Consider the following 12,781-nt stretch of genomic DNA (forward strand, 5'->3'; position numbering starts at 1 on the left):
AATTATATCTGTAGCTGAGGGGATGTGTTTTTGTTATTTGTCGATATTGCAGATCCCATCCTCCCACTTCTAATTCTGGTTAGGAATCATAAGCCAAGAACTGGAGCAGCTCTGAAAAAGTGGACAGGAAAGTAGATTTGGAGTAGGGAAATCTGTTTTTGGGCATAGATTCATTTATTTAAAACATTGAGGCTGGGCGCGGTGGCTCACGCTTGTAATCCCAGCACTTTGGGAGGCCGAGGCGGGTGGATCACGAGGTCAGGAGATCGAGACCACAGTGAAACCCCGTCTCTACTAAGAAAATACAAAAAATTAGCCAGGCGTGGTGGCGGGCGCCTGTAGTCCCAGCTACTCGGAGAGGCTGAGGCAGGAGAATGGCGTGAACCCGGGAGGCGGAGCTTGCAGTGAGCCGAGATTGCGCCACTGCACTCCAGCCTGGGCGACAGAGCGAGACTCCGTCTTAAAAAAAAAAAAAAAAAAATTGAGCAAGTAACTGAATTGTAAGCAAGTTTGTTCTTCTTATTGGTAAATGTTTTACAGGGTTGTGAGGATTAAATTAACCACTGTAAGAGCATTTTGTAAAGCATAAAGTATAAGTACAAAGCACTATTGCTACACCCATCTGAAAAGAAGTGGTATATACATGAATACTGAAAAAAATATTATATTCAGAGACAATTCAATAAACCTTCCAAAATCAGTACTATGAATTACTAGTTTAGTAGGCTAGCCACACATCGAACAATTTGGATCTATAAGTTTTCAAGCATATTTTTGAAAAAGATTTATTTATCCTTTTTTAGCTACAATATAAGCAGGCTCATGGCAGTGATTACTTGGATAATGCTTACACCCTTGGAAAAAGGAAAAGATGATTGATGGTTGTTAGGAGCTATCTCTGTATCTCTGTCATTCATAATACTCTCCTCTGTTTCTTTAACCCTAGACAGACCAAAGTAGTTATTTATGCGTGTGTGTGTGTGTGTGTGTGTATGTAATGTTGGCAAAGTGCTATCTCTTATAATCTCTTCTAGAAAATTTAGTTGAAGTAATGAGTAGGAAAATATGGATGTTGAAATTTATAAACCATTTGAAATTTTTGAAGATGACCTGTACATATATTGGTTTAACAAAAACTTTATTAGTGAATAATAGAATATTGCAGCTCTCGTTTTGTCATTTCAAGGTATCAGTCAGTCTCCAAAGCCCAATACTTATAGCTGTTGCTAGAGTGGCTCAATTACTAGTGATATGGTGAAAACTATTCAATGTGATCAGTAAATAAAATAATCTCTTCACAAGATTACTACTTAAAAGTAGTGTGAAAAAATTGTTAATATAATTGCAATCTGAGAGATAGTATTGAACTACTGGTGATAAAATTAAGTGCATCATATATGCTATATATTTTATTCAAAGAAAAAACCAGAAAAGCGTTTTCTCTCATACTTTAATTCTGCTCTTAAAAAGAACGAGGCATAAAATGATGTGTATTTGGTAAGAAATTATCAACTAAATATAGCACAATGAATTAAAGTATCTTCTGTGAATAGCCTTGTATTGCCACTGCTTTTTAAACTCATACTAAGAACAAAGTGCTTAACAGTCTTTCTGATCTATCAAGGGTAAAGAACGGTCACTGAAAATTGAGCCAAAAGATTTTTGTTCTGTTATTCGAACTACACTGCAGAAGAAATCAGTGTTCAGTGTTCAATATAAGATTCTTGTCACAAGAAATCAGTACTAATTCAGAAAACAGGATTAGGCTAGTATTTTACATATGACAGAAGGTCAAATTTTCTGTAACCCAATGGAGACACTGAGGTGTACAGATAACGTAGTGAGATATAATTCAGTTTGGCAAACCAATCATGGCTCTACTTTTAAATTTTACATATTAAGGTTTCAGTCTCAGAACTACGTTTTATAATTTAAAGTGCTTTTAAAGAACAAAGCTTTTGCTGCTAGTTAAAAAAAATCAATCTTACGTGATGGTCAATGATTTTTGCCAACTCTTTATCTGCCTTGGTGAAGAAATCTGGATATGGAAACAAGGGAATTTCTGATACAGAAGGATGTTCCCTTCAAAAGAGCACAAGAACAAATCCAACATTAGGTATAGGTATTCCTATTCCCCAGAAATAGAATTGTAAGTCATAATTTATTATTATTAAGCATTTTGATTCTTCATTGTTAACATAAAGTATTTACTTTGTGTAGACAATGGTATGTTAGCTTTTAGGTTTTGTAAGCCATCTTGGGTCACTAAAACTGATAATTTTGAGGGTAGGACATGACGTATAGGATGATTAAAGTGCCCATCCCCATACACAGCTCCACAACCCTGGAAGTTCTGGTGGAAGCCTAAGCCTAAGAATTTGTTCTAAGATATGCTGAAAAAATGATATGATTTCAATACATTTCCAAAGTCTTTGTATTACTAAGGGTGGAATTGTGCTAGACAGATTACCATAGTTCAGTGAAATTCTTGGCAGTACAAAGCTGGGCCTCAAACTAAGGGAGACTTAGTGTTAAATTATCCACATAATTACTGTATTATTAAAGTCATTATGAAGAAATTATGTGAATCCAGGAACACTTAAAGTAATAAGACGGTGAAAGAAGGTGGTTTTGAGGGTGGGAAAGTGGGGGTAAAGGAGAAAGTCTTAGGGAAGAGCCTAAAAAGAGGCAGCCAGTGAGAAATTTCCATATTCAAAAAAGTCTAGTCAATTTTTAAGACTGGAACTAATTTTTTTCTGGTTTCTGCCTTTCCCATTCCAGTGTACTCTACATTCTTGACACTCGACAGTCCCCTCATTTCATCAGGTTCTGTTTGTCTATTCTGCACTAAAGGCTTCTCAAATCTTCCCAATTACCTTCATCTCCACCATCACTTCCCTAGGCCAAGCCACCATAATCTCTCACCTGGATGAAGGCTTCATGTTCAGAATTCCCACATCCATCATTCCTTACCCACTTTACTCTTGTCTCTATCAAGTAGCCAGAATTGTTTTCAAAATACAAAGTACATCATGTCAATCTCCTACATCAAACTGTTCATTATTTCTCCATTAGCTTTAAGATTAAGATTACATTTGTTAAGGAAGCCTGAAGTAAACTGCATTTGTTAAAGTAAGTTTTGCCTGATTTCTCCTGACTTATTTCTTTCCTTTACTTGCTTGGGTCTATGCATCCCTAAGGCACAGGCTTTCTTGCAGTTGCTGGAATGTATGTTGTTCCATCCCACTGCTGCTTGTTTTCACATGCTGTCATTTCTTTCTCTTATGCCTTTCTCTTTCTCCTCCTTCTACCCCTGCTGCAGGGCTGGTTAATGCCTACTCACCCTTCAGCTCTCAGTTCAAGCCCATTACCATAGCTCTCAATCTACCATGGATATTTCCTTCCTTATACTTACTTCAAGTTGCAATTTTACATTTATCATGTCCCCATGTGAGTTTTATGTTTTCCTGACTAGAGTAGGAGCTACATGATCATGGAGACTTTTGCCTGTTTGCTTACCATTGTTTCCTCAGTGTCCAACGCAGTGCCACTAGATATTCAATGAATGTTTGTATGTTTGCTGAATGATTCAATGAATAAATGAGAACTATGATATGCTTTAATACTCTTTATTTTCCAAGCCATCAATAAGAGTCTACCACACAACACTCCTGTGTTAGTGGAGTAGTATCCAGTATTGCAAATGGAGGGCAATCTCAGGAGACACGCTGAGAGTAGAGTTGACAGCAGGAGTTCAAAAGAAAACAATGGAAGTTACAGGCAACCAGGAAAAATGGAACCCTCTCCCAACTTAATTAATATTCAGAAACATTGTGTGGCAGAAAAGAACTGAGCTTCTTAATGCATGCAGAATAGGGCCTTTAGCCATTCTATTAAAGTACTGTGTTACAGAAAAATATGATCCTAGAAAGCTGGGGACTTGTAGGGGCTGACAATTGGATCAACTAAATTCATTCCGTGAAATTTGGGCAGTTTTGATATTCAAAGAATTGTGCCAAATGTTATAAAAAGATAAATAAAACAGAATTTTAAAATCATTTTAAGGTTAAAAGTGTTCAAGCAAATTGCCTAAAATTTTTTCTTGAACAAGAAGTGTTTAAGTTTTAAAAAATGTAGGCAACATAATATCAAAAGACCTTTAACATGGGAAAAACAAATGAATATGCTTATACATCTGTGATTTCTTTGTTACCTCAGTTGAATTTTGTGCTAGAAAATAAAAATGTATAGAGAACATAATGAAAGATAACACGAGAGAAGTAAACATTCAGGGATAGAAACAGAAAAAAAAATATAGTAAAATGTCTAAGCATATGGGCTCTGTACTTAGGCAAATCTCAAAGCAAATTTTGGTTCTACTACTTAGTGTTATTTAATCCCTCTGTTCTTCAGTTTCTTCATCCTTAATATTGAAAAATAATAGCACCTGCCTTATTATGTTTTCACAAGGAATAAGAAGGAATTAGACATAAATCAAACACTAAACAAGTTTCAGCTGCAGTATCTTTATCATCTTCATTGTCAAAAGAATTGAGAGCAAAAAGCCATGCTGTTTAGCTGATATTATCAAGTACAAGAAAAAGGAATGGAGGACTAGACAATTTTGTCGGCATTAAATGAGATGTAGAATTTTGACATTTGAAGTTAAATGAACAGTAGAGAGAGACTTTTCAAGAAAGATGATATACTAGTTTCCGAGGGCTACTTTAACAAATTACCACAAATGAGGAGGCTTAGACAAACAGAAATTCATTCTCTTATAGTTCTGGAGGAAAAAAAATTCTAAATCAAAGTGTTAGCAGCCTTGGATACTCCAGAAGCTTTGGGGAAAAATGTATTCCTTGCCCCTCTTAGCTTCTAGTGGCTGTTGGTTCTTTGGTATTCCTGGGCTTGTAGATACTTCACTCCTGTCTCTGTCTCTATCTCCACATGGTTTTTTCCTTCTGTGACTCTGGGTGTCTTCTATTGTTCTGTTTCAAACAATGACATTTAATTTTTAATTTTTAATTTTTTTGGGTACACAGTAGGTGTATATATGGGGTTTATGAGATGTTTTGATATGGGCATTCAATGCATAATGATCACATCATAGAGAATGGGTTATACACACCCTGAAGCATTTATCCCTCATGTTATAAACAATCCAATTATATTTTTTTAGTTATTTTAAAACGTACAATTAAGTTATTGTTAACTATAGTCAGTCCATTGTGCTGTCAAATACTAGGTCATATTCATTCTTTTGATTTTTTGTACCCATTAACCATTCCTACCTTTCCCCCAACCCCCTACTTTCCTTCCCGGCCCTGGTAACAATCCTACTGTCTATGTCCATGAGTTCAATTGTTTTGATAGCATAAGGACATGTTTTACAAGGATAGTGTCATTGAATTTAAGGTCCACAAGAGGAAGATAGCCTTAACATTCCCCTCAGTTTCCCTAAACTTTAGACAGGCCTCTGACCTCCCTTTTCTTAGCATAATATTCACTTTAGAAAACTTTCAATTGTAAATTTTCTGTCTGCCCTTTTGAAATATAAATATTCTCCCATCCTTTTGGTAATTTTATAACACAGGAATTTCTTTCTCAATGACCTGGAGTCATCTCTTTGAAAGATATCCTCAAGAAAGATAGCCACCATCTGCCCAGTCTCTGTGGGAGGTCTAGGAGCCTAACTTAGGTAAGTGACAAACAGCAAACACATCACATTGACCTAATCACACGAATCAACATACTTTCTAATGTGCTCCAGTATGTTTCCACTAGCTAACCCCAGCACTTACACATCCTCCTGTCTTTTTATTTTTCCCAGAAGAGTTGAGTTTAATTTCTCTCCTCCACTGCAATAGTCTTGAATAAACTCCTCTTTGCCTGTTTAATTTGTCCAGTACAACTTTTCTTTGACACATTATAATTCAGCATAATCTCATCTCGAGATCCTTACTTTAATCACATCTACAAAAACTCTCTCTCCAAAGAAGGTCATATTTATACGTACAAGGGGTTAAGACTTAGTCATATCTTTTGGGGAAAACAAACCTGCTACAGATGACAAAACAGGAACAAAGACTCAGGAAAAGAAAATAAATAACTCATTTCAGAAAACGTATGTAGATTGAGATGGCTGGGACTGAGAGTACATTGAAGTGAAGAGGAGCTGACTAATTTATTCATTTATTCAACCATTTATTGCAAGGGGATGTTGTTATTAGGAGTGGGAAGAAATAATAAGAAGAAAAAGCTTAGATTCTTCTCTCCAGAAACTTGAAGTTCACATGGGGGAAGACTTATAAACAGCCATTCACGGTATACTGGGAAAATGGCTGCAAAATGTTTCTTTTGAGTAGAAAGGTGGGGAGCTGGCATCATTTAACTTAGTCTGAGAGTGGGAAAGAGAGATCTACCTGGATGGATTATGCATGATTGTCCCAATAGGATGATGACTAGATTCATGAAAAGATTCATATAGGACATGTTCAGTTTCTTTAACAGTTCAAGGATGAGAAAGTGCAAAGATATTTACAAGAAAAGGGGGGATAATAGATTTCTTTATGCAGAATTATGGTTTTTCAAGTCTCCAAAGCTCTCCTGAAGACATACTGGTAAAAAGTGAGTGTCCCGTTAGGCAGGAGATATTCTCCAGGAGCAGAAGGCATGCATAGGTTTCAGGCCTCTTTATTCCTACATCTCACACCCTGACCTAAGATCTGGCATGGAAGCATCAGTTGAGCAGATAAAATATTGTTTTTATCTCAGGAAAACTACAATAACCATTGGAATTATCCAATGATGGGAAGATAGTTTATTAAACAAACTCTAGAACTCCATTCTTACTTAACAATTGAATGACTTCCCCCCTTTTCCCACTTTTTGAGGAAAATTGGGTACCACAGACTCATTGGTTGGTATGGCTTTTCTCAGTATATTTAGTCTGCTTTTTGAGATTCATCATAGATTAATGACCTCTCACTGATTTCAAACACAGTTTGCTCTAATTAATTGTGTACATTGTTTGGAACCTTACCTTTTAATTATTTGGCTACCAGAACCTTTTCTTTAGCTAACTTTCTTGTCTTAGTTCTATTGCAATTTCTTCCGATGAAGGCCTTACTTTCTGAAGGCAACAAGAAGTCCATGATATAGACACTGTCCATGGAGCCTTGATTTCTTTTAGAAGATAATGATAGTAGAAACCTGAATCTGGAATATATGGTGGTATATTGGATGATTCCCCAAAACTCTTGGAGTTAAGAGGGATGATATCAGAAAAAAAAATACCACTTAAATCATTCTAATAGCATAAGAAAAATCATCTTATACCAAAATATCATGAGTTCATGTTACTTTTGATTAAATTAACTTTCTTTTTAACTTTCTCTAAGAGCTTATTGCTCAGTTTTCTCTCATTTAATTAGCTTTGTGGTATTATACTAAAAAGGGTCAGTCACATTATGTATTGAAGTTGCACCTGCCATCTCCAATACTTAGAGGTTTACTTTTTTTTTGTTCTCAGAGCCCAAATAGGTTAATATTCAGATTGTCACCTTAATACTATTCCTGAAGCAATAATTACTTGAAAGGAAAATAAATTCCTTCCTCTCTTTAAGGTAAATTTAAAATATATGCAGTTTCAAAAGAGCTACTATTTCAGATAGAATAACATAAAATCAGCAAACAATAGCAATAGAGCTTACAATACAGACAAATAAATGCCTTTAAGGGTTTCTAAAAATATGGTTTTTTTTCCTCTAAAATTTCACTTAGTTTTTTTTCCATGGTCACTAGTGTTATAATCATCGATCACGGGAATTTTTATGTTAAATTCTAATTTATTATAAACATTTGAATAAATATAATCTCAGTACTGTATTAAATAAAATTTTCAGTAACCTTTAGGATTTCTGTTTGTCACTAAAGTGAGTAGCTTGCAGCAGATCAATGACCTGACAGATAACAATTGCTATGAGAGCCAAAGATTATTTTAAAAAAATCTGTTTAAAAGCATTCACGAGGCCGGGCGTGGTGGCTCACGCTTGTAATCCCAGCACTTTGGGAGGCCGAGGCGGGCGGATCACGAGGTCAGGAGATGGAGACCACAGTGAAACCCCGTCTCTACTAAAAATACAAAAAATTAGCCGGGTGGCGGGCGCCTGTAGTCCCAGCTACTCAGAGAGGCTGAGGCAGGAGAATGGCGTCTACCCGGGAGGCGGAGCTTGCAGTGAGCCGAGATTGCACCACTGCACTCCAGCCTGGGTGACAGAGCGAGACTCCGTCTCAAAAAAAAAAAAAAAAAGCATTCACGATACATTAAGCAACAGGATTTGAAAGGCCAAAATATCAGAGAGGAAAAGACCTGGAGAAGTAAGTAATGAGCTGCAAAATATACTTCTCCTTAGAGCATTTATCCTTTTATTTTATGGATTGAAAAGTGAAAAATCCAGGCAGAGAAATTTTGATCAGAACTTGAGAAGCCAGGAGAGTACTTGGCAACCTTACAGGGTTGAAAAAGCAAAAGAGTTTCGAGCTGCCGAGGTAGCCAGGACTTGAAGGATCAAGCTCAAGAGAAGTGAGCACCACACACCCCACTAAGTTTCCCCCCAGGAATTTTCTAAATTATTAAACTGAGAAGGCTATGAAGCCAAACAAAGAAGTCACCAACAAGCAGAGTGGAACTTTTCAGAAACTTTACAGTTTCTGAAAATTTGGGGCTGAAATCTACAAAACTAGAGAGGCCTTGAACACCTCAGGCTCTCCATTGGGACTCCTGAAAATTTACACTCTGGGGTTATGTTTGAATCACATGTAGATTTAACTTAAAAGTTAGATAATCCTGGACTCAGTTCAGCTACTGGTTAGATGAAAATGCTCTGCCATCACTCAAGATGCATAGCAGAAGAAGGTGAACTCTCTGTCTGCTGTGCATAGTATGAACCAGGAGTCTTTGTCATTTTTAATACAAAAGATCCAGAATTCAATAAAAAATGATAAGGCATACTGGGCAAATCTCACACACAGAAGGTTTATATTGGAGTTACAAATATGGACTTTAACTATGATAAATCTATTTAAATAAATAAATAGCCAGGTGAAGAATTTTGTCAGAAAACTGGAATCTATCTTAAAATTCACATATTACTTATAGAATTGACAAAAAAAGCAGTAAGTGAAATTAAGAAGTTGGTACATGTATATAACAGCAGATTAGACATAGCAGAAAAGAAGATTGGTGAATTGGAAGATAGGGAAACAGAAATATCTAGGCTGAAGCAAGGGAAAAAACAGGCAGAATATAGAGAAAAGAACAGAAGAGACATATATGAGAATATTTCTAGCAGCATTGTTTGTATAATATAAAAAGAGAAATAAATATCAATAGTTCAAGGGATAAATTTTGGTAGCTTTATAAAATGGAAACACTTTAAGTATTTAAAAACTTTAAATACTTTAGCTACAATAAGTGAAGTTTAGATGCAACCACATAAAATAGTTTGAGCATGAAATTTTTTTTATGGAAGTAGAGAGGTTGACATGCAGATACAAGCAATCCAGAGAACTCTTGTGAGATACTATATAAGGTCACCATTCCCATGGTAAATAGTCATCAGATTCAAGGTCAATAAGAAAGAATAATTTTTAAAGGTAGCTAGCAAAAAGGGTCATATTGCCTGTAAAGAGAAACCCATCAGACTAACAGAACACTTATTAGCAGAAGCCTTACAAACAAGAAGATATTGGGGGCCCACATTTAGCATTCTGAAAGAAAATAAATGCCAGCGAAGAATTTCAAATCCTGCCAAACTGAGCTTCATAAACGAAGGAGAATGCAATTTTTCCCAAACATGCAATTTTTAAGGGAATTCATCACATCCTAACTGGCCCTCCAAAAAATGCTTAAGAGAGCTCTAAACATGGGAATGAAAGAATAATACTTGCTCCCACAAAAGCACATGCAAGCACACAACCCACGGTCCCTACAAAACAAGTACATAATCGAGACTACCACATAACTAGCTAACAACACTATGAAAGGAACAAAACCTAATATTTCAATATTAATCTTGAAGACAAATAGCCTAAATACTCCACTTACAAGACATAAAGTTGCAAATTGGATTGAAAACAAAACAGACACATTCTTCTGCTGTCTTTAAGAGACAGACCCACCTCACATATAATGATATGCATGGGTTCAAAGTAAAGGAATGAATAAAGACCCACCACACTACCAGAAAACAAAAAGGAGCAAGAGCTACTATTCTTAAATCAGATAAAATTAACTTTAAACCAACAACAGTCAAAAATGACAGAAAAGCATGACATAATGATAAAGGGTTCAACTCAACAAGAAGACTTAAGTATCCTAAATATATATGCACTCAATATTGGAGCACCCAGCTTTATAAAACACTTACTTCTAGCCTTAAGAAAATACTTTGATAGCCACAAAATAATAGTGGTGTACTTAAACACCTCACTGATAGAATTAGATAGTTCATCAAGGCAGAAAACTAAGAAATTATAAATTTAAATTTGACACTTAACCAACTGGACGTAATAGACAACTACAGATTACTTCACCCAACAACCACAGAATAGACATGCTTCTGATCGGCATATGGAACATACTCTAGGATTGACCACTTGCTCAATCATAAAACAAGTCTCAATAGATTTTAAGCAAAATTATATCAAGCATCCTTCTTGGACCACAGTGGAATAAAAATATAAGTCAATACCAAGAAGAACTCTCAAAGCCATAGAAATAAATTGAAACTAAACAACTTGCTCCTGAAGAACATTTGGGTAAACAATGAAATCAAAGTAGAAATAAAAAGTTCTTTGAAACAAATGAGAATAGAGATACAACATACCAAAGACTCAGGGATACATCAAAAGCAGGAAAGTTTATATTGCTAAATGCCTACATCAGGAAGATAGAAAAATCTCTAACTACCTAATCTCATACCTATAAGAACTAGAAACATAGGAACAAAATAACCCCAATTCTGTTTAGGATTTATGTTTTTCTGTTTAGGATTTATGTTTTAGGTTTTGAAGGATGTTCCTTTGATGCTTAGTTTGTTGAGAGATTTTTCATGAAGAGATGTTGGATTTTATCAAATGCATTTGCTGAATTTATTGTTCAATGGTTATGATCAAATTGTTTTTAAATTTAATTCTCTTTATGGATGAATCATATTTATTGACTTGCATATGTTGAACCATCTTGAATCCCAGGAATAAAGCCCACTTGATCATGGCGAATTAACATTTTGATGTGCTGCCACGTTTGGTTTGCTAGTATTTTGCTGAGGATTTTTCTATCTATGTTCATCAGGGATATTAGCCTGTAGTTTTCTTTTTCTGTGATGTCTTTGCCAGATTTTGGTATCAGGATGATACTAGTATTATAGAATGAGTTAAGGAGGTATCCTTCCTCCTTGATTTTTTGGAATAGTTTAAAAAGAAACTAAAGTCAGAGCAGAAGAAAATAAAATAAATGAAAGCACAAGAAAAGAAATAACTAAAATCAGAGCAGAACTAAATGAAGTTGAGACCCCCCAAAAACATACAAAGAATAAATGAAAAAAATAACTTGGCTCTTTGAAAGGATAAACAAGATTATTGATAGACCGCTAACTAGATTAAAAAAGAAAAGAGAGAAGATCCAAATAAGCAAAATCAGAAATGACAAAAGGTGACATTGCAACTGATCCCACAGAAACACAAAAATGCTTAGAAACTACTGTGAACATCTCTATGCACACAAACTAGATCTAGAGGAAATGAATAAATTCCTAGAAGAAACACAATCTCCAAGATTAAACCAGGAATAAACATAAATCCTAAACAGACCATTGAAAAGTTGAATAAGTAATAATAATAATAAACCTACCAACCAGATAGCCCTGGACCAGATGGATTTACAGCCAAGTTCTACCAGATATACAAAGAAACTGGTACAAATGCCATTGAAACTATTCCAAAAAATCGAGGAGGAAGGACACCTCTCTAACTCATTCTATACTACTACTATCATCCTGATACCAAAATCTGGCAAACAGAGAAAAAGAAAACTACAGATTAATATCTCTGATGAACATAGAAAAATCCTCAGCAAAATACTAGCAAACCAAATGCGGCAGCACATCAAAATGTTAATTCGAAATGATCAAGTGGGCTTTATTCCTGGGATTCAAGATGGTTCAACATATGCAAGTCAATAAATGATTCATCACATAAAGAGAAATTTAAAAACGATTTGATCATAGCCATTGATCAATAAATTCAGCAAATGCATTTGATAAAATCCAACATCTCTTCATGAAAAATCTCTCAACAAACTAGGCATCAAAGGAACATCCCTCAAAACCCCCAGCCAACAACATACTGAATGGGCAAAATTGAAAGCATTATCACTAAGAAGTGGAACAAGACAAGAATGTCTACTCTCACCACTCTGATTCAACTGGAAGTCTTAGCCAGAGCAATCAGGCAAGAGAAAGAAATAAACATCATTTAAATAAGAAAAGAGAAAGTCAAATTATTTCTCTTCACTTATTTATATGACTCTTCATGTAGAAAACTTTTCTGATTCCACCAGAAAGCTCCTAGACCTAATAAACAACTTTAGGAAAGTCTCAGGATATAAAATCAATGCACAAAAATCAGTAGTGTTTATTTTTTTAATGTTTAAATTAAAAATTTAAACATTTAATGTTTAAATGTTACTTTTCTAATGTTTAAATTTTTATTTTTT

The 12,781-nt window shown here is 35.2% G+C and overlaps 1 protein-coding gene across 1 annotated transcript in view; it reads right to left on the minus strand.

The window, feature by feature from the left end:
• The window catches only part of TMEM232 (transmembrane protein 232), a gene marked incomplete at its 5' end in the record, with an annotated part of 254,920 nt that overhangs the window by 2,790 nt on the left and 239,349 nt on the right, over window positions 1–12,781 (minus strand). Inside the window, one exon of the mRNA XM_030822062.1 lies at window positions 1,989–2,082. Coding sequence (XP_030677922.1) covers window positions 1,989–2,082 — 94 coding nt within the window. The remainder of the gene's footprint in view (window positions 1–1,988; window positions 2,083–12,781) is intronic.

The sequence above is a fragment of the Nomascus leucogenys genome, chromosome 2 (assembly GCF_006542625.1).
Source record: "Nomascus leucogenys isolate Asia chromosome 2, Asia_NLE_v1, whole genome shotgun sequence".
NCBI classification, from domain to species: domain Eukaryota; kingdom Metazoa; phylum Chordata; class Mammalia; order Primates; family Hylobatidae; genus Nomascus; species Nomascus leucogenys.